The 23533-nt window shown below is 42.4% G+C and overlaps 1 protein-coding gene across 1 annotated transcript; it reads left to right on the plus strand.

Moving 5' to 3' along the window:
* The first annotated feature begins 101 nt into the window (after positions 1 to 101).
* On the plus strand, positions 102 to 22906 carry LOC308595580 (uncharacterized protein). The gene is made up of 8 exons (XM_081209981.1): positions 102 to 238; positions 8822 to 8943; positions 10830 to 10968; positions 12422 to 12543; positions 19466 to 19576; positions 20561 to 20667; positions 21933 to 22023; positions 22611 to 22906. Exons 1-8 carry the CDS (start codon positions 142 to 144, stop codon positions 22725 to 22727), a joined length of 906 nt encoding a protein of 301 aa, XP_081066107.1. The 5' UTR covers positions 102 to 141; the 3' UTR covers positions 22728 to 22906.
* The last annotated feature ends 627 nt before the right edge of the window (positions 22907 to 23533 follow it).

The following is a 23533-nucleotide window of genomic DNA, read 5'->3' on the forward strand; positions in this document are numbered from 1 at the left end:
TTTTTTTTTTTTTTACATAAATGGATTCAGCCGCCGAACTGAGGTCAGAGCCTTTGCTGACGTATATCGATTCCGCCAGTCAGGATTGTGAAGTGAGGGCGGTCTTCCCGGCGCATGCGCGGTGTGTTCAGTAGGTAAAGCATGGATTTCCCTTCGGCTCGCCAGGCTGTTTTGAACGTGCTGCGGGGTGCGCGGGCGGGGGATCTGCCCCGCCTGCTTCACTGGATGAGAACGACCAGTAAGCAACGTTTCTCCTCGGGTCCTGTCAGTTTCTCCACTACCTGTTTCTTCCTGCGCTTGCATTACAGTTTTCTTACGAGCGAGACCTGCAACAAAATGTTGCAGCATGGGGTGTTCTTGTTCAGGATACCCCTCCCCCAATTCAGTCACCCCCAATAATCGGTCAATATTCAGGACCCACTGAGTATGCTCAGTCATCGACCAGTTGTTTGGGGCCGTCTTCCCTCCCTTGCCCCAATTTAGTGTGTTACTTTGGCTTCCACCAAGCCTAATGATAGTTTGCATGTTTCATGTTCCCAGTCAGTACACCTCTGTAACCAGGTTGTACAAAAGCGCAAGGGTCAGGACTGTTTCCTTCATGATCAACTTTCTGTCGCAGGCATCTGATGGCTGGCATGAGAAGCATGATGCTGGACCTAAGGGCCATGTACTGGTTTTGGAAGCCAGTGCAGACTTAAAATAGCATGTTCTTCATATTCGGGCTGCAAAATCCTGTAAAATTGGGGGAAGTTTCCTTTTTGATATCAAGATGCTTTCAATATGTTGAGTATGTAGCAATACCTGATAAATTTATAACCCTTGGGCAACTTAATGCATTTTTGCTTTTTGGCTGTTAATAACAGATTATCAATTATCTGTGTATGCATTTATTGATCATAACTGCTTATGAGTGCAAGGTATTGATTACCTGTGCTGAAATCACATGTCAAAACACTTCAGACTTAAGTGTGTGTGTGTTGTTTTTAAGCGAAGCACAGACTATAAACCAGGGTAAAGGAACCTGTGATCCTTCATATATTGTTGGATTACAAACCCCCTTCACCCCTGATCATTGGCCATGCTGTCTAGGGTTGATGAAAACTGGAAACTTAGCCACCCAATACCTGGCATAAACTGCAGAAATGTAGAAAAACTTGTCACATAATTCCTTAATATGTATTTATGAATATAACTAATAATTGAAATTACTCAGCATTAATTAGTGCACATTTGCAGTATGGAAAGCCATTAAACGGCTTCAGCCCAGTATACCTGAAGGAGCATCTCCACCCCCATCATTCTGCCCAGACACTGAGGTCCAGCGCCGAGGGCCTACTGGCGGTTCCCTCATTGCGAGAAGCAAAGCTACAGGGAACCAGGCAGAGGGCCTTCCCGGTAGTGGCACCCGCCCTGTGGAACGCCCTCCCATCAGATGTCAAAGCAATAAGCAACTACCTGACATTCAGAAGACATCTTAAGGCAGCCCTGTTCAGGGAAGTTTTTAATGTGTGACATTTTAATGTATTTTTGGTCTCTGTGGAAGCCGCCCAGAGTGGCTGGGGAAACCCAGCCAGATGGGCGGGGTACAAATAAATTATTATTATTATTATTATTATTATTATTATTATTATTATTATCTGTTATTTGTTTCATCCCAATAGTTATCGTCCTCACAATGTTGGTACCACTGTGTTAGGTTGTTGAAACAGTCATGTTCTCTAACACATGTAAAGCTGGTAATGGGTACATTATTTCCATCTTGAACCTGAAAACAGTTGTCGTCAAAGAACATTTGCAATACACCAGGCAGAAGAACAAGGGAGCTGGGAGGTAGTACTTTCTTCCAGGATGAATGTCACGGCAAGAGGAAGACTTTTGGCCACAACCACTAACTAAAGAACAAGTAGTATTGGGGAACATATCCTCCTCCCAAAAAATGCACTGCTCCAACTGTTGGTTTCTTTGGGAGTCTCTGACCTCTGTTGTTGGCCAAATGAACAGGGATGTGTAGTTTGGGTTATCTTAATACAGACTTTGAGATTTAAACTATTTTAAAATAAAATAGCATTACAAGTTGTCATTTTGGATTCATATTAATAGATCAGGTAACCAGCAGGTGATGGATTTGAGCTCAGTACATTGAAAAATATGGAATCATCAACATCAACACAGCCCCTTACTTGTACCTACTTTCCAGATGTTCCTCTCCTGCACCCTGATTACAGCTGGTGTGAATTTTTTCTCTGGTCAGCTGGTGTTTGGATCTTTGCAGCACTGCCCCACAATGGCATTGTGGTGCTGCTATTAAGAATTTTTGGGTGGCTGCATCAGTAAAAGTTTGTGACCAGTCTTGCTTAGAAAACGCTAAAATACTTTTTCCTTTTGCATACGTAGTATAAAAGAGTTCTACCAAATTACAGAAACCCCATGGTTTTATACCGTAATAGAAATAGACATTGCTATCTTTAGGCAGCTGCTTAGCAACCCTTCCTTCACTGTTGCGCAGTTGGTATGGTCTTCCCACAAACTGTGATGTGTATGTTGCTAAATTTACTGATGGCTTAAATTCATTTTTCCCATTATGGTGCAAATGAGCTCAAATAGCACCCTGAAATCATCAGCAATCTCATTTATTTATTTATTTATTTTTATTTTATTTGCATCCTATCCTTCATGGAGCTTGAGGAGGTAGCAGATATGATTTTCCGTCCTTCCATTTTATCCTCAGAAGAACCCTGTGAAGTAGGTTAGACTAAGAGACAGATAGGTAGCCGTGTTGGTCTGCCATAGTCAAAATAAAAAAAAATCCTTCCAGTAGCACCTTAAAGACCAACTAAGTTAGTTCTTGGTATGAGCTTTCGTGTGCATGCACACTTCTTCAGATACCACTTCTGAAAAGCTCATACCAAGAGCTCATACCAAGAACTAACTTAGTTGGTCTTTAAGGTGCTACTGGAAGGAATTTTTTTATTTAGACTAAGAGACAGTAACTGACACATGGTCAGCTTCATGGCTGAGGTGGGGTTTGAACCCCTGGTCTTAGTCCACTGCTTTAACTACTGCACCACACTGGCTGAACAGATATGAACGAGTATTGAACAGACGACAGGCACTGAATGATTTTAACATCTGTGCTGGACCCACCTTGGGATGGCCAGCTTAGGACTTCATGCAACTATGACAACCATGGGACTTGACCTGTATACTACTGGCCTGTATTCAGCAGGAAAAACTCTGAATCTGGTCTTTGTTGTTGGGTTAATTATCTGGAATTGAGGGTAATACACCATGTGGTAATACATATTAAGGCCTCTGTGGTGGTGCCCCAGTTGCAGGATATCCTCTCCCTGGAAACTTGAGTAGCAGCAATGCTTTTGGATTTCAGTTCCAGGGGAAGACCTGGTTGTTTGCCAATACATTTGTGGGATATTGGACTCCTGCTGTAATTCTGGGTGTTTTTATGACTGAACTTTTAATGTCATGTTTTTAACCTGCACTTAACTATCTGTAATTGCTCTTGTTTTATGTTGTAACCTGTCTGGAATCACATAATGAATTGCAAGCTAAAAATACATTTAATAAAGGGAATATGTAGGCCACCTCTACTTCCATCTCCGAGACAAGGGTAGATTACCCTTTATCTCAATCATCTTCTCAAGAAACATTTGTGCTGTACTACTAGTTTGCATATGGGAACGGAGTCTGTGCATATCTGCTGAGAAGGAAAGCCCATTGGATTCAATGGGTTTTACTCCCAGGTAACTGCAAAGGATTACAAGCAAGATATGTTACAGCCTTAGAGAATGCATCCTGTTTCTTTTCTTTCTCCTGAGGGAGAGTTTTACAACTGATGTTATTGGGATCCTGGTTTCAGATTTCAGAATACTGGAGGGCATCTACCCTATTCACCTGGATTTCGGGTGGGGCAGCACGCCTTTGCTGGAGAGACAGAAATAGCCTTTGCTTTGTTCTATTGCTTCTCTAGTTAGTGAAGTAGGTGATCTGCTTGAGCAGCTGCTTGCAAGCAGCCGGGAAAGAACAGGGTTAGGAGAGTAAAGTCATAGACTGCATGCATGTCATATATTTAAAGCATATCACTTTCCCGGAAGAATCCTGAGAACTGTCATTTATCTGCTCACACTTAACACCCTTATAGGAAAAGGGGCCCCTGACCATTAGGTCCAGTCATGGCTGACTCTGGGGTTGCAGTGCTCATCTCGCTTTACAGGCCGAGGAAGCCGGAGTACAGCTTCCGGGTCATATGGCCAGCATGACTAAGCCGCTTCTGGCAAACCAGAGCAGCGCACAGAAACACCGTTTACCTTCCCGCCGGAGCGATACCTATTTATCTACTTGCACTTTGACGTGCTTTCGAACTGCTAGGTTGGCAGGAGCAGGGACCGAGCAGCAGGAGCTCACACTGCCGTGGGGATTCGAACCGCCGACCTTCTGATCGGCAAGCCCTAGGCTCTGTGGTTTAACCCACAGCGCCACCCGTGTCCCTTTTTTAACACCCTTAGCAAACTTCAAATTCCAGGATTCTTTGGGGGGGCAGAAATGTATGCAGCCATAGTTTAGGCAGGAAAACCCTTCAAAACCCATCAATACCAGCTACTGCACATAGATGCTGCCCTCATGTTACTGGTGAATGTTGTCAGCCTACAGTCATGAGCTGACATGGGGTGGTAGCTAAGCTGAGGGGAGGTGCCCTCTCTGCTAGAGTATGTATGTTGCATTAAAGGTAAAAGGTAAAGGACCCCTGGACGGTTAAGTCCAGCCAAAGGTGACTATGGGGTGTGGTGCTCATCTTGCTTTTCAGGCCGAGGGAGCTGGCGTTTGTCCACTTTCCAGGTCATGTGGCCAGCATGACTAAACCACCTCTGGTGCTATGGAACACCATGACAGAAGCCAGGGCGCACAGAAACACCTTTTACTGTACCTTCCTGCCACAGCGGTACCTATTTATCTACTTGCACTGGTGTGTTTTTGAACTGCTAGGTTGGCAGGAGCTGAGCAGAGCAACAGGTACTCGCCCCATTGCACAGATTTGAACTGCCAACCTTCCGATCAGCAAGCCCAAGAGGCTCAGTGGTATAGATCACAGCGCCACCTGTGTCCCACGCATCTTATTACCAGGTGCTAGAAACTAAAGGAGAGTCAAGTGTTGTTGCACTCAGGTCCTGTTATATGACTTCCCATGGGTGCCTGGTTACTCACTGTGAGAACAGGATGCTGGGCTAGATGAGCCACTGGACAGATTCAGCAAGTCTGTTGTTATTTTTATTAGGCCTTGTTTTTCTCTGACCCATAAAGGACAGCCACAGATTATAAAGGTTTCTTACATGTCTCTGCTTCCACATTCCATCCACGAAAGGCGATTGCTGCTTCCAGAACCAAGTCCAGGGAGCCAACTCTAGGGAAACTTGGCTCACATTCTCTGCTTGAGAGGGAGAGAGAGAATAAAGCATGGGTGAATTCACTCCTTGCTCTGCTCTTGTGGGAGAGAGAGGTTTGGAAGATAGTATTACTTTCTCACAGCAGAGTTAGCACAATGGTGATTGCTCCAAGCACATTAAAACTCCATTTGATTTTACATCTGCCCTCGTTCACCTTTAAATATTTCCCACAAAATACTTAGGCTAGAATAAATCACAGACACAGCATTGCAAATAAGTGAATATTTTACTCAGAGTTTCAGCAGTTACAGCAAACAACTCTCCATCTGTTGGCAGTAAAGTAAGAAGAAAAGGTTCCAAAGGAAAGACATTTGTCTTCTTACACAAATGAATCATGCAGAAGACGCAGGCTGTAAAAAATTTTCAGAGAGATTTTTCATTCATGTGGTTTTTCTTCAGCTGGGAGCCATGCTTGGCTCCCAGCTTCTTCAAGGAACACAGGGGTGGGGTGAGGAAGCAAAGGCTGCTGGGAGCCTGCTGAGTTCCGTCCTTGTTGGGATCAGAATAACCCTTTCATGCACGTAAGTGTGCGTCAGCAACTGCAGATTACTACAACTTGTCTCTGATATTATTTTCTCTTCATATGGCAGCACTTGTACACCATCAGAGATATCATTTTATCTCCTGAGTCCAGAGGCATTTTAGGTTCTGCAGTGTGTTCTGGTATGAAGGGTGTATGGGAGCTCATATCAGCCTCAAGCCTATTATGGAGGTTTTTTGCTGAGCTGAAGGGAAGCAAACAGAATGGCACTTCAGTTCAGTTATCTTGGTTTTAATCTAGCTGGCTGAAGGGTGCATTTTTTTCTGTCAAGGTTTTCCGTGTCAGCATGAGGACAATAAACATGCATATTCAACTTTGAGTCTGTAACCCTTCTTGAAGATCTTGTGGAAGTAGCAAAGAGTTGTTTGCTACCGGAGCACATCTACTGTATCTATATGCTTGGAAAGATGGCTAAAGAAAAAGTTAGCTAATTATAGAGTTGCATCCCATTCCGTGCTGTCAGAGCTGCTCGAAGATCCTAGCTCACAGAGGATCACGCTAGCCAGCGATCATTAAGTAAAAGTCTTTATTGAGTTACAGTTTCCATTTTCAAGCTGCTGCGTGCAACTCTACGTCTAGTAGCTAGATCGGCGAAGCTCCGTCTGATTCTCCGCCCCTTGTGCACCAACTTAATATCCTAGCCCTGCTCCACCTTTTCCGCCTGACTGTTCTCCTCTGGGTCCCTCTGCCCCCCGGGGTTTCTTCCTTCCGGGATTCTTCTGACGCTGACCCGGACCCTCCTGCCTCCTTGCGCCGGGCTTTAGGACCTGGCTCCCTTTCCGGGCTGCTTACTGCGCCGCCTTCCTCTGCATTTGAACTTGGCGCGCGCGCCCAACCTTCCACTTTCCGCTTAACCGTTTCTTCGCTCCCCGATGGAGGTGTGGCCACTCCTGACTCATGCCCCCCCTCCTGTGGTGAGCTGCCAGCGCTTGCCCCCTGGCTCCCTTCCTCCTCCCTGCTCCCTAGCGGTGACGCTGGTCCCGATTTCCAACTGCTCTCCTCTGAGTCCCCTCTGGCTCTATCTTCCTGGGATGCCCCCCTAAACTCCCCCCTTGCCCTGGCCACTGGTGCTCCTTTCTGTGAATCCTCTGATTCACTGGAAAGACTCGGAGATCTCGGGTCGTCGTCATCACTCATCCTTTCTTCTGCCTCCTCCCCTTCGCTCTCTGTTTCCTCCCTTGCCCTTGCCTCTGCTCCTAAACCCCTGACACGTGCGAACAAACTTCCCCTGCCTCTCCTCTCACCTGCCTTCAGGCCACCAGGCCTCTTGAACATATTTTAAGAGTTCGCAAGGAGCTGCAGCCAGGAAACCCCACTGTGTGGGAACACTTGTGCAATGGCAACATTGGGTATAACCCATGGTACTTTCTGTAGCCACACTTACAACAGCCACTGAGATAGGATGCATTTTTAGCTCATGTGGGATTTCAGTTGTTGCTGGGTTTTGCCTGCCACTTTCATACTGGAGTAACCGCAAGGTTTCAAATCCCTTTTTTTTCTCCCTTAGGAAAAAAACATCTCCTCAAGATGTTCCTTTAATTGGTAAACTGGGTGGGCCTGTATGACCAGTTTTGCAGGGAAATGCTGGCCTCCACCTTCCTTCCCAAAATACTGTAACTACAAATAACGATGCTTGAAACTACGGTACTTTGGGGAGTTACTGAGCTAAGAGAAATTGATTTAAAATAGTCTTACGGTTGCAGCCTTAAAATTGTGTCATAGCAGAATTCTATTGTGTCTGAGCTTTAAGTAGCTGGGTGAAAGGAAGGTGGCAATGTTGCCGGTGCACCTTCAATCCTAACAGTACAGTGGTACCACAGGTTAAGTACTTAATTCGTTCCAGAGGTCTGTTCTTAACCTGAAACTGTTCTTAACCTGAAGCACCACTTTAGCTAATGGGGCCTCCAGCTGCCGCCGCGCTGCTGGAGCATGATTTCTGTTCTCATCCTGAAGCACAGTTCTTAACCTGAAGCACTATTTCTGGGTTAGCGGAGTCTGTAACCTGAAGCATATGTAACCCGAGGTAGCACTGTATTCTTCCTATTTACAGTTCTAGCCAGTCACTGTGTATCAGCCATGCCCACCTTTTAAAAGGCTTTTTGTACTTCTGCCTGCCTCTTGTATCTCAGTGGTCTTGTTTTGTCAAGGGAGTTTGCTATTAGAGGCAGTAATTTTCAGGGAAGAAGAGGGTAAGCAATAATACAGAAGGTAGCCTGAGCTGAAGAAGTCACCACGTTGCAGAAAATAGCTCTACATGGAATAAAATGTATATTAACAGCCTGCAGGTCAAATTCTTAGTTTTGGAGACTTTATCACATTGATATTTCATACTGTTGAAGATACCTCATAAATGTCACTACTGAGCTATGCTTTCCCTCCATTTTCCATTTTCTCAATTACTGTTCCAACAAACCTTTGCTTATACCTTTTTTCCAAATATGAAATGTGTTTAAAAATGTACAAGCAAGCAGTTGCATGTTTTTGTCCTTCTTCCAATACTTCAAAAGCATCTTTGATGTTTAAATAGCTAAGCGAATGAAATACAATAACTTTGGTGGGAGCAAAGATTGCCGTGTTGGTAGGTTTCTACACCTTAAAGTAAATCTTAAAATAACCGAGTGCTTTTTGAAATGTAATGTCATCGGCATGTAAATCTGTCGCCTATAGGAAAAATAAGCAACAAAAGATGTGCAACAGCTCTTCAAATAAAAATCCTGAACATCTGGTATTGTGTGCAAGTCACCGTTGCATTAATATTGTTGATGCCTGATAGTGCCACATGATCATTTATTTATTTATTTATATATACATATATATTTTGTAGATGACTTTGATGAATTCACATCCAGTAACGATGATATTATTCTCAGAAGTATTGCTGGAGATCTTAGAGATTGTTTGCCAAAGGAGGCCATGCTCAGCTCCGAGCACCTTGCTCTCCAAAAAGTAAGTTTAGCTTTTGAGGCCTTCCCTTGTCAGATGGTTTAGAGATTTGGGTCAACCACTAGGACTATCAGGGACTTCTGTCTGATGCAGGTTGCTGAATGACTTGATTGAGTCACTGTCAGAACTTGAGCCCAGAGCATCTGTCCTTAACAGCTCAAGAAAGAGAAGAGCAGGGAATAAGCTTTAACTGCTGAAGAAGTGTCCTTGTGCTGATTGGCCCAGTGTAGGTCATGATGCTTGGTCATGCTTAATCATCTAAGCAGCAAAAACAGAATAAAACATTACAAAGCACTGATCAAGTTTTCAAGTTCCCCTGAATTCTTCTTCTACCTAAATGTTCCTTTGGGGGGTTTCCCCCCTATTATGCTCTAAACATATTTCTTCTCCCTCTATTTCACCTATCTATACTGAATAAGATAGGGACACGGGTGGTGCTGTGGGTTAAACCACAGAGCCTAGGACTTGCCGATCAGAAGGTCGGCGGTTCGAATCCCCGTGACAGGGTGAGCTCCTGTTGCTCGGTCCCAGCTCCTGCCAACCTAGCAGTTCGAAAGCACGTCAAAGTGCAAGTAGATAAATAGATACCGCTCCGGCAGGAAGGTAAATGGTGTTTCCGTGTGCTGCTCTGGTTCGCCATGCTGGCCACACGACCCGGAAGCTGTACGCTGGCTCCCTCGGCCAATAAAGCGAGATGAGCACCGCAACCCCAGAGTCGGTCATGACTGGACCTAATGGTCAGGGGCCCCTTTACCTTTTATCCTGAATAAGAGTTTTGAAGAATTCAAAAGCTTGCTCACTATGACTTCCGAGTTGATCCTAATAAAAACAGTATACTGCAGTTATTTTTGGATCCCACCTCTCCAAATGAACCAGCATAGCTGGCTGCAATCTTCATTTGTTTTGGGCAAAAATACTGAATTTAGCTGCCCGGGAGAGGGAGTCTAGAATTTCTACCACCTAACAGTGTGACCTGGGTTATGAGGGTTACATGTCCTCTGCCTACGGGGGAACTAGTTTTGCTTCCATTGTCTCCTCTTAATCAGCTAAAATTAGTCACTATCTTTCCTCATATTACTCCACAATTTCCCCCCTTTTGATATTTGCTTTATAACAAAGATAGATATTCCAGCTAGCACTGGTGACATATTAAGTATCACACAAGTAAATGCAGTTACAGATAGGTAGCCGTGTTGGTCTGCCATAGTCAAAATAAAAAAATTCCTTCCAGTAGCACCTTAAAGACCAACTAAGTTAGTTCTTGGTATGAGCTTTCGTGTGCATGCACACTTCTTCAGATACAAGTAAATGCAATCTATCTATCTATCTATCTATCTATCTATCTATCTATCTATCTATATCTATCTATCTATTTCTCATTTATAGCTGCAGAAACTCTGCCGCCTTCAAAGTGCATCCTTAGTAGACAGCAATGTGGGGTCTCCAAATGAAACGCCTGGCCGTGAATATAACTCAATTGATGCAGCAGTATAATATATAATACTGACTCCTTAGACAGAGAAAACATGTTAAATTAGAGGTACAAAATAGTGAGGAAACAGGCATAATTTAGGTCAAGGGTTCCCAAACTGTGGTTTGTGGACCACCAGTGGTCTGAGAGCTTCCCTCGGGTGTTCCATGGTGTGCCTATAAAAATACAGTTAAAATTCATAGAGCAACCAGCAGAGTGCATTATTATTGGTTCAATAGACAGGAAGATCATGAAGTGGCCAGCCAAGACTCACCACAACTTTCAAGTGGTCCTTTGTGGGGGCAGGGAGTTTTGGAGTGTAGTGGAACAGAAAGTCTAGGGCTTAAATTGGGTGCAGCTAGTACTGGGGGAAATATGCCGATTAATATACATATTCATCTTTATGCTTCTCCTTCAGCTGCAACAGCAAACAAAACCCACAGTTCATATTGATGCATTCCTTTATGATGATGACTGTATTGAATCACTGTGTGAAGAAGGGAAGATGAGCAGATATTACTGTCTAATGTGTGGCTCTCACCGGACAGCACCATTAGGTGAGTACATAGATGATGTACTTGGAGGCCAAATGACAGCATTGGTCAATGTGTGCCTATGCAGTTGATCCAATGTTTTTGTCCTAAATCAAATATGGAGTAGCTTCAGGTTTCAGTCAGATGTGGAACTATGCTTTTCAGAGTGAGCTGCGGAAGCATCAACAAGTTATTGTGCTCCCAGATGAAATGGGAAATAAGGTGAAAGTCCATTATAAAAAGGGAAATGGGTTTGACTGCATGGTCTCGATTTATATAGTTTATTAACAATAGTAAAGTAATCTCCCTTTCATCTTGGCCACAGCAGCTGCTATGGAGAAATTAGGTATCTTAATTAGGTATATTAATGCTGTTGAAGTGAGCTGAATTTCTGATGTGAAAGATTTTCCAGTTTGTTTTGATGCATGCAAGACTTAACATGTGTACATGTATTGTCTTGGAAGACAGCACTTTGTGTTTTGTAGTTGTTTTTAAAATTTGCAATAAAGTTTATAAAAAAGGAACAAAACCAATAAACATAAATTAACTTTTAATTTTAGTTCAGGTAAATCGGTGGGGTTGTTTATGTCTTAGGTGTAACTTGTAACTAAAATGTGTGTGTGTTTATTACACCAACATTAATTTTTCCAGTTAAAGGTATGTTTGCTAAAACCGTTGAAGTTGAGCATAAACAGTTCCCTTTATGGAGAAAGTTCCAAAGTCAGGATGTCACTACAGAGAAGACCCTAAGTTGCATTCAGGGAATGTCTGGAGGACAGAGCAGACTCATACCTGCAGGCCCCCCCTTTCAAGCTCTGTACCGATAGCTGGAATGCAAAAACGAAGCCTGCACTTGTGCAGAGAAAAGCTTTGTATGTTTAATTTGGAACCCTGCCCTTTGCAAGTTTTTGTTTGCAGAGAGAGCTCATCTATATACCAGTTGTGTATGCATCCTAGGCTCTGCTCAGACTTTTAGTTGAACATATGGCTTTCTAGGTTGGAGGATGTGGTCCTGATTTCCCCACCATGTGTTCATATGTGAAAAGGACTCTGATCTGTTCTTCATTTTGTTCACAATTCTGTTCAAAGAACAATGTGAAGCAGACCCATAGCACTTACTAGACAGTTAAGATCTCACAAAGTATCATTTAAACCGTTTACTCTTCACTAGCTGCACTTAATTTATGCTATATTATTTAAAATTGAGTGGGAAATGTGTCCAATGCTACAGTCTCACCCTGTATTATTAAGGTTACTTTTTAAGTAAAGAAATACAGGATCGTGTCCAGTTTGATGTTTTACTCAAAATTATAAGGATGTGAATGTGGTGGGGATATTATTCTCAGCAGACAAGTGGGAAAATGATAATTCTTGTTGGAAAGGTGTTTTAATCCATGTTCTACTAAACGTTCAACAGTGTTTGATGATTGTTCCAGCAAGGCAGCATATTTAAAATTATTTTGCTCTTCTTTCCCAGAGTTCATTTCTCATTCCTTTTCCATCTCGGAACTGAAGTTTCTCTTTCGGCATGTACTGCCTGATCTGACAGGAAAAGTGGTGGTTGACATTGGTTCCAGACTTGGTGCGGTCCTCTTTGGGGTAAAACCCAGTCCAGGAATTTCTTAACAATTTCCTGCGATGTATCTTTTTTCCTGTTTCTGGTTATTCTATGCTTCTGTGCTATGTGTTGTTCTGCAGATACACTGCTTAATGTTATAACCTACCTTGCTCAAAATTTTGTTCACAACATGAGTGGTATATTACTGGACATCTTACTCCAAACCCAGATGTGATATGACTACATTCTCCTCTCTAAGCCAGAAAGACACGGGTGCAATGACATATTACAGCCACTTTGTTATTATAACTGCCCAATAAGTCTCTGGATAATGAGGGGGGCTGGGCTGGTGATACCTTTTTTTGAGTTTTGGGCAAATCCAGCTCAGGTTTCTTCATCCCGCTCAATAGTTAAAAGAATTGTTTCAGCAGTTTATAGGAAATAGATATCAGGAAGCCATTGCCCAGGTTCAGTTTTGCAGTCATGCTTTGCTTCACCGTAAAGTAGACATCTGTGTATAATTTTGGTTCTCAAACTTCGTGTGTGCCTTCCTAGGCTATAGCCTTAGGGAAGGGCTGGAATTTAATAGTAGAGCACAGGCCTCAGACACTGAACAGCTTCTGCAAGTCAGTGTAGATACTTCGAAAGATCCAAGACAGCCTCATATTTCAATATGTTCCCCTTGTTACCAAGAAAAATCAGCAGTTGCTTACCTAGCTAAACTCTTCCTTATCAGAGACTACAGAGAAAGTCTACTACTCCTCCCAATTATGTAGTATCATCAGGTAATGTCTGTGTTGCTTAAGCAAGATTTTGGCTTGTCTCCTGCCTGAACCTGAATTTGTTATAGTCAGTTCTTTGGTTACTGTTGTTATATTATCTTATGGTTTGATTGACTGACATTGATCCCTTAAGTGCTCCTTCAGATTAAGGAAGGCAGGATAAAAAACCCCTTAATAAATAAACAAAAGAAAAGCGTAGGACCATAGCATTTTATCAAAAGGTCTTAAGGAGTTCTTTAAAAATATTAAGCTGCCCCCATGGGCATAATCTTGATCAGAAAGGGGAGCTTTTCTTCCTTGGAATACCTTCCTAGATACTCTGAACACTTGTGTAAAGGATTCAGTTATTTCTTGGCATTCCCTTATTTCCTGGAATAACAAATGAAGTAGATGCAGTGTCAATTTTTGCTAAATTTATCTTAAATTAGAAACACTTGTTAACATTTGGAAAGCTGAAACTTTATGGTGTTAAAAATGGAATATATCCTCCAGATAAAGCATAACTCATATTTTTAAAAATAGTTCTTTTCATCATATTCTTTGCTTCTATTTACAGAAGTGGCAATCTGCCATATTTAATCTGAATAGACTGTTTTTCTAGCCAGATGGTTAAGAGTTTCAGAAAGCTGTAATAGTTATCATTTAGGGGCATCTTAATATGTGGGTTTCTAGCATTTATCATGTTAAATCCATATACCGTATTTTTTGCCCCATAGTACGCTTCGCCTCCCCGCTGTTCCCCGAGCTTGTGGAGCTGGCAGTGGGGAGAAGCGTGCTTCTCCCCGCCGCCAGCCTTCAGACCAGGTCGGGGGACCAAGCCCGGGGCGCGCTCTTGTGAAACATTTATTCTAATTTATAAGATAAATTATTATGGCAGGGTAGACTTTCTATTGTAGGGCTAAACACTATTTTGAGCACTTGCTACCAAGCCCTCTGGAACAGGGCCTGAAACTTTCTAAGATTCTTACAATCTCATCATATATATATATATATATATATATATATATATTTGCTTTCGTAGATTTTCACGGGTACAGGAATGCAGGTTTTGGTGTCTTCGGGTGTCTTCCCGTGTAAGAGTTGGGGTGTCTAGGCGACGTTTCGACGAGGTCTCACTCGTCATCTTCAGGCTGGTGCTTTCGGCTTCTTGTTACTAGAACAGAGCAGGATCTCAGTGTTTGAGTTCCTATAAATACTGTTGAGGGGGTGTGGTGTATAGCCTCCAACGTTCTGGGCAGAGAGGGAGTTCCCAGGTTAGTGTGCCTTTTCTTCTTTTGTTCCTTAATTACTTGAGGGATATCTTGAGTGATTTCTTGAGTGATATTCTGAGTACCACTTAGGAGGGTCATTAGGTGTGGATTAGTTGCTAAAGCTTTCGTGTCTTGACCTCTTGAGCTTGTGAAGAGTTTTTCTGAGAAGATGGCTGTACTGCACTTAGTTGTGCTCTGGCTTGGCTTCGTGTATAGGGGCGAGCTGTGGTTTTGTGCCCTGTGCCAGCCAGATCTGTGTAGGGATTGCAGGGGGGTGCAGCATCCGGAGGTGCCACTATAGTTTGGCTACTGGATGGTGTCTGTACTTTATCTGTGGAGAGGGTCTGGGTTTGGGTCTGGTGTGGTTGATTGGAGATGGCGTTCTGTGTGTCTCTGGTTCTGGTGTCGGTTTTTGTGGGGAGGGCTAATTTCCAGATGTCTGGCAGGCGGGACGTGTCGTCACGCTTGTTCATGTTGTGAGGGTGTTTCTCTATCTCGATGGCTTCCATGATTATTCTCTTGTGGTGATGTTCCATGTTAAAGAGCAATTTGGAATCTGCAAAATTGATTTCGTGTCCTGTTTCTTTCATGTGTTGGTAAAGAGAGGAAGTTTTTTCTTCTTTTTTGACGGCATTCTTGTGTTCTGCGATACGTGCATTTATTCGTCTGTTTGTTTGTCCAATGTACGTGGCTGGGCAGACTTTGCAGGGTATTTCATAGACCCCTTGGTTTTCTAACTGGATTTTATCTTTTGGGTTTCTGAGGATATTGGCTATTTTTTGGTTGGTGCAAAAGGCTGTTTTGATATTGTGTTTATGGAGGATTTTGCTAATTTTATCTGTAGTGCCCTTGATATAAGGAAGGAGGGCCATGCCATTGTTTTCTTCTGTGTCTTGGTTTTTGGGGGGTGTTTCTTTTTGGATTAGCTTCGTAACCCTGTTTTGTTGGTATCCGTTGGCGATTAACACATTTGAGAGATTCTGTAACTCAGTTGTCAAGTGGTCTTTGTCAGCCAGGCGTTTGGTTCTGGAGATGAGAGTCTTGGCTACGGAGTTTATTTGTGCAGGGTGGTGGTGTGATTGTGCATGTAAGTAGCGGTTGGTGTGTGTTTTTTTCCGGTAGATAGTGTGTCCTAGGGAGCCATCAGGTTTTTTGTAGATTAGGACGTCAAGGAAGGGAAGTTGGTTGTTGGCTTCTATTTCCATAGTGAATTGTATTTTGGGGTGTAGGCTGTTGAGATGTGTGAGGAAGCTATCTAGTTTTTCCTTCCCGTGTGGCCAAATTACAAAGGTGTCGTCAACATATCTGAGCCAAAGTTTGGGTTTGTGTTCTGACTTGTCTAAAGCATTGGTTTCAAAGTGTTCCATGTACAGATTTGCGATGACCGGTGAGAGGGGTGATCCCATAGGTGCTCCTTCTATCTGTTTATATCTTTGTCCATTGTGGATGAAGTACGTGTTGGTTAGGCAGTGGTTGGTCAGGTCCAGGATGTATTCGGGTGGATTGTATTTGTTTTGAATGGCTGTCAAGGCTTCATTAATGGGCACTTGTGTGAAGAGAGATACAACATCGAAGCTCACAAGTAGGTCATCGGGATGTAGGTTTTGCTTCTTTATTGTTTCTATGAACTGGAAGGAGTTTGTAACGTGTGAAGCGATAGATTCTGCATAGGGCTGAAGTTGCTTAGCGAGAAATTTAGCGAGATTTTGTAGAGGTGAGCCTATGGAGCTGACTATTGGTCTGAGTGGCGTTCCTTCTTTGTGTATCTTGGGGAGACCGTAGAGTTTGGGGCATCTGGATGATTTTTCTCTGGGAATGATTCTTAGCTGGATTTCTTCACTGATAGGAGAGGCTTTTATTTTGGATTTGGTGGTTTTTTCCAGATAGGTGGTGGGATCTGTTTTTATAGGTTGGTAGGTAGGGTCTTGGAGTAGATTTGATAGTTTTGCTTGGTAGTCCGATGTGTTCATCACAACAGTGGCATTACCTTTGTCTGCTGGGAGAATGATTATGTTGTTGTCTTTCCTCAGGTTGGTGAGTGCTTTCTGTTCTTCTTTGTGTAAATTGCTTCTGGGTGGTTTGCTGGAGCAGAGGATGTTGGTGACTTCAAGTCTGATTTTATTGGCTTCATCTGGGTTGATTTTGGTTAGGCTAGCTTCGACTCCGCATATGATGTTTTCCGTGGGGATGCGTCTCGGGGCGACTGCAAAGTTGAAACTGAAACAGAATCCACACATAAGACAGACACACACACCAACAAACTCCACAAACTAGAGAAACGCCAGAAGCCCAGCCACCCTCCACAACAACCCATGTAACAAACAGTACATAACATATCAGACAGGATCCTCACCTCAACTGAAACCAAAGTACTCTCCAAAGGTTTCAACTTTGCAGTCGCCCCGAGACGCATCCCCACGGAAAACATCATATGCGGAGTCGAAGCTAGCCTAACCAAAATCAACCCAGATGAAGCCAATAAAATCAGACTTGAAGTCACCAACATCCTCTGCTCCAGCAAACCACCCAGAAGCAATTTACACAAAGAAGAACAGAAAGCACTCACCAACCTGAGGAAAGACAACAACATAATCATTCTCCCAGCAGACAAAGGTAATGCCACTGTTGTGATGAACACATCGGACTACCAAGCAAAACTATCAAATCTACTCCAAGACCCTACCTACCAACCTATAAAAACAGATCCCACCACCTATCTGGAAAAAACCACCAAATCCAAAATAAAAGCCTCTCCTATCAGTGAAGAAATCCAGCTAAGAATCATTCCCAGAGAAAAATCATCCAGATGCCCCAAACTCTACGGTCTCCCCAAGATACACAAAGAAGGAACGCCACTCAGACCAATAGTCAGCTCCATAGGCTCACCTCTACAAAATCTCGCTAAATTTCTCGCTAAGCAACTTCAGCCCTATGCAGAATCTATCGCTTCACACGTTACAAACTCCTTCCAGTTCATAGAAACAATAAAGAAGCAAAACCTACATCCCGATGACCTACTTGTGAGCTTCGATGTTGTATCTCTCTTCACACAAGTGCCCATTAATGAAGCCTTGACAGCCATTCAAAACAAATACAATCCACCCGAATACATCCTGGACCTGACCAACCACTGCCTAACCAACACGTACTTCATCCACAATGGACAAAGATATAAACAGATAGAAGGAGCACCTATGGGATCACCCCTCTCACCGGTCATCGCAAATCTGTACATGGAACACTTTGAAACCAATGCTTTAGACAAGTCAGAACACAAACCCAAACTTTGGCTCAGATATGTTGACGACACCTTTGTAATTTGGCCACACGGGAAGGAAAAACTAGATAGCTTCCTCACACATCTCAACAGCCTACACCCCAAAATACAATTCACTATGGAAATAGAAGCCAACAACCAACTTCCCTTCCTTGACGTCCTAATCTACAAAAAACCTGATGGCTCCCTAGGACACACTATCTACCGGAAAAAAACACACACCAACCGCTACTTACATGCACAATCACACCACCACCCTGCACAAATAAACTCTGTAGCCAAGACTCTCATCTCCAGAACCAAACGCCTGGCTGACAAAGACCACTTGACAACTGAGTTACAGAATCTCTCAAATGTGTTAATCGCCAACGGATACCAACAAAACAGGGTTACGAAGCTAATCCAAAAAGAAACACCCCCCAAAAACCAAGACACAGAAGAAAACAATGGCATGGCCCTCCTTCCTTATATCAAGGGCACTACAGATAAAATTAGCAAAATCCTCCATAAACACAATATCAAAACAGCCTTTTGCACCAACCAAAAAATAGCCAATATCCTCAGAAACCCAAAAGATAAAATCCAGTTAGAAAACCAAGGGGTCTATGAAATACCCTGCAAAGTCTGCCCAGCCACGTACATTGGACAAACAAACAGACGAATAAATGCACGTATCGCAGAACACAAGAATGCCGTCAAAAAAGAAGAAAAAACTTCCTCTCTTTACCAACACATGAAAGAAACAGGACACGAAATCAATTTTGCAGATTCCAAATTGCTCTTTAACATGGAACATCACCACAAGAGAATAATCATGGAAGCCATCGAGATAGAGAAACACCCTCACAACATGAACAAGCGTGACGACACGTCCCGCCTGCCAGACATCTGGAAATTAGCCCTCCCCACAAAAACCGACACCAGAACCAGAGACACACAGAACGCCATCTCCAATCAACCACACCAGACCCAAACCCAGACCCTCTCCACAGATAAAGTACAGACACCATCCAGTAGCCAAACCATAGTGGCACCTCCGGATGCTGCACCCCCCTGCAATCCCTACACAGATCTGGCTGGCACAGGGCACAAAACCACAGCTCGCCCCTATACACGAAGCCAAGCCAGAGCACAACTAAGTGCAGTACAGCCATCTTCTCAGAAAAACTCTTCACAAGCTCAAGAGGTCAAGACACGAAAGCTTTAGCAACTAATCCACACCTAATGACCCTCCTAAGTGGTACTCAGAATATCACTCAAGAAATCACTCAAGATATCCCTCAAGTAATTAAGGAACAAAAGAAGAAAAGGCACACTAACCTGGGAACTCCCTCTCTGCCCAGAACGTTGGAGGCTATACACCACACCCCCTCAACAGTATTTATAGGAACTCAAACACTGAGATCCTGCTCTGTTCTAGTAACAAGAAGCCGAAAGCACCAGCCTGAAGATGACGAGTGAGACCTCGTCGAAACGTCGCCTAGACACCCCAACTCTTACACGGGAAGACACCCGAAGACACCAAAACCTGCATATATATATATATATATATATATATATATATATATATATATATATACTTTAGTAAAGCTTAACATTTCATTTCAGTCCACCTATATATATATCTGTTTATCTACACTGGCTTTTCTTTTAGGGCTACTTTTATAGCTCAGCATCTCAGATCTATGGTGTTGAAATGAATGCAGACTTTTGCCGGTTGCAGGAAGTTATCATTGCAAAATACCAACTTCATGGAAGAATAAAGGTAATAACATATTTCTTAGTTTGTTTTATTTACAGCGAGGTTTTGAACTAGCAAGTCAATATTCATAGAAAAATAATGTCATTGGAGTTGCAATATCTTCGCAGTCATGCACATACCTGGTAGGATACCTCAAATAGTTGAAGTTTGTAAATGATTACAAACCATCATGTGATTCAAACCAACTCCATAGCAGCCTGTACACTCAGCTCTAGAGTTAAACGGAGGCTGGAGGATATTCAATATTCTTAGTATTGAATATTCTTAATATTGAAACAATGAAAAAGGTTTAAGATGATTTTAAGGTTTGACCAACAAGAAAAGAATAATAGTATTTAATATTTGTATAATTAGGTGTTCCAAGCACTTTATGTGTGCAATTTTGTGGTAATACGTATAATTCAATAAGAAAGGTCAGTATTTTTACACCCATATTGCAAATGGGGAGGCTGAGGCCAAGAGTAAGCGGCTTGCTTAGGGTCAGGGTCAGGGAACCTCTGGCCTGCTGACCAACCTTAGCCCACCAGGTGTCCTGTTGGGCCTGTGAGACCATTTTGGACAAAGCAGCCATCAATCAGCTGTTTGTCAGGAGTCATTAAAGTGCTGTGCAAAGCAGGAACCAAGCACAAAGCAGTATCACACACCCCCAATCAGCTGATAAGATGGGAGCACTTCCTTGATCCAGCTGTTCTTGCCACCCTTTCGTTTCAGTAGCTGTGTCACTGTAAAGTGAAGCAGCTGCTGAAATAAATTAGGTGGGGAAGTCTTAGGTAGGATTCACCAAATGCACCCATCAGCAGAAGCCCTGTGCAAAGCCTTCTGCTTGTACAAGATGACTTTTTCCTCCTTTATGCCACTGCATCTTCAAAAAATGGCTTTTTGGGGGGAGAACCCCCAGAACAGTGGGAGGAGGGGGCTAATTTCAGTATTTGAGGTTGTTGCCAGATGATCTTTCATGTTAGAAGCTTACAGATTTTTCCCCTTCAGGTACTTCATGCAGACATTTGTACTCAGGCGTCACTTCTTCAGAGTGCTGACATTGTTGTGATGAATAATGTTTTCGAATATTTCCTTGACAGCTCAGAACAGGCCAGGTAAGATATGTGTTCCTGAATTTTTTAGAAACTAGGAATACATTCCTGAGGATACGTTTAGACTTACACATGTTTCTCCTCTTTTAAATAGCTAGAATTGAAATGTATATTTAAGAAAAACGTAAGTTCCAGACTCTCAAACTCAAGTAGTTATTGTGAAGCAAGTCGTTTAAGCGATATATGATACATTTAATGTCAGCTAATAAAGGAGTCCAGTGGACAATATTAGAAAACCTGGAAACTGATGGTGATCCTATAAGTGCAAAAGTAAAAAATGAAGCTACCAGGCAGTTAACAACCTATGAGAAAATAATAGTGGGAGGAAACATAGTGGCGTAATGTCTAATTTCATCCATGCACAAAATTATTACAGAGGTACAATTTTGCCCACAGCAAAATTTAAGAAGTTAGTGGGTGGTAAATTGGAATTTAGACATAGAGGAAGAAGAGTGGAATAAATTATGGACGTAAGAGCCATACAAATCCCTATCAGCAACGACAAGGAAAAGAGCTCTCAATATAGTTGTTAAACTACCAACACCTACCAGCCCCAACCAGTATGGCCAGGAGGTTGGAGTGTTTTAGTCCCCCGCAGCTGGAAGGCCACAGGTTTCACATCCCTGTCCTCGCAGCAGCTGTGATAATAGTTGCCTCAAATGAGAGCCAGCCAATTTCCTCTCTTGTTATGCAGTGGCAGATATGTGACATTGCCTGAGGCTGGGATTGCAGCTATTATTTGGTACAAGTTCCTTGACCCAATTCCAGGCAATTCAATTAACACATACACTGTGACCCTGGATGACCCATTCTACAATGTTTGGTAAGCCCCACTAACCCTAGAGGCTTTTGGGGATGGGATACAGGGCTGTAGGATGGAAAGGGAAAATCCATTGTATTGAGGTGCCTTGTGCTTATGCGGTGGGAGATGCAACCTGTTATCAACATTGGTAATATTTCTTTTTGTATTTTTCAAAATACAGATGTTTTATAAATCTGGTTAATATTATTTCCCACAAACAGTGGGGTACACTTCATAATAATATTGTACTATAAAATAATTTTGCATATATGTCAGGCACATATCAAAGAGGCTGTAATGCTCATGCAGGCCAAGCGAAGCTTCGAGTATTTTTCTCTCGGAGCACAAACGTCAAATGATGGATGATAATAGCTACACTTTGTTGGAACATGTTAGTTTGTGCTAAGCAAGTAATTTTCCATAAGGGTTGCACAAGCAAGTGAAACCTAAACTTACTATCCCCTAGATCCTGGAAATTTATCAGGCAAAATGTAAGAAAGAAAGGTTCCTTATTAGTGACGTTGCCAAGCCTTGAGAAATCTCTTTCGGAGCTTCAGGTAAGTAATTACTTTTCAAACTTTTCTGCAGTCAAGTCTCTCCTTTTTATGGAAAAAGCTTTTTTGAGATGTGCAACAGAAGCCCTCCTTGTGTGTCCACCTCTTAGATCAGTGAGGTTGGTGGCAAGAGAGAGGACCATGGAGATCCCATGGCTTCCTGCCAGTAGGTCTCATATTTGGCACTTTGGGAAGATCTGAGCATAGTGCTAGCAAACTGCCTGTTTCTCCCCTCAGGTTCTTAATGATTATACCTGTGAGAAAGAAGGACCGGGGTGGGGGGAAGCAACATGTGTCAATGGCAAGATGAAACTGTGATTTTGATCAGTTCACTGAGGGCCGCAGTACTATTATTTGCAATGATATAGTTGAGAGAGATAGCAATGTGTGAAAACTACCAATACTGCAGTCCCAAATCCATCACGAGATATTGAAAACACACATGTACATTGCAAACCTTACCTATGTTAGTCCTGCAGCAGAATAATATTTTATTTTGATAACCTTTTATTACCTGCCTTCATCAGTAGTCAAGAGGTCTGTATTCACTGGAAAGCAGGTGCAAATATGAAATTTTAATTTCTCTTCAGGTCGACATTCAGCTCAGCCAATGGGTGGAAGCTCTGCCATTGGACTACGATGTGTTTTTCGAAGAAGTTGCTGATAGAGAAGCACTTGAACAAATTCACTTGTACAGAATTCTCTAATGCAAATGTGTACTGATATTGAAATTGCATTGAATTGCAGTGCTACAGTTCTTTTTTCAAGAATTCTTATTTTTATTCCTGTTTTTCATAATGCAAACACATAAACAATAAGCAATAAGAATAACCCAAACAGAGAGGCATACAAAGGCTCAAATAAAGTTGTTCTTTTGATATATCCACTTTTGTCAGTTGAGTGAGTCCTTCCATAAAGAGCCATGAGTTGTAGGTGGGGTTGGAGTTGAGTGAGGAGGGCACAAATGATATAAAGCTGAACCTTACTGTATCAAAGTCACTTTCTTGTCCTCTGCCAATTTTTTGTCTGCCACTAAGGGATCCCAAGCCCTCCTTATTTGGTTCATACAATACAATTTTTGATAACCTGGATATTTTGCCATTGTGTATAAATTAATTAGTAGGATTTTGTTTTGCCAGTTTTGAATCTTGTTGCAAGTTAGTGGTATGGGTAGTAATAAGTATGTCAGTGGAAGTAATGTATTCATTTTGATTGTTGCAATCTTGCTTAACCATGCTATATTTAATTTTGAGCAGTTCATAAGCTCCTTGTATATCTTCCATTCTAAAGGATTATAGTTAAATTTTTCTATTGGTTTTTAATTCTTTGGTATAAAAATTTCATTGTATTTTATAATGTGTTGATATGCCTGTTTTGTTCTGTGCTTTCTGTGTTTATGTTAAAGCACGGAATTACTGATTTTTGAGCATTGATTTGAAGGCCTGCCCAAATGCTGTTATTAAGTTCATTCCTTATATGACTGATTTCTTTCTGGGTTTGTGAACAGTAGTAA

Source organism: Podarcis bocagei (assembly GCF_964188305.1).
Source record: "Podarcis bocagei genome assembly, chromosome: 1".
In the NCBI taxonomy this organism is placed as follows: domain Eukaryota; kingdom Metazoa; phylum Chordata; class Lepidosauria; order Squamata; family Lacertidae; genus Podarcis; species Podarcis bocagei.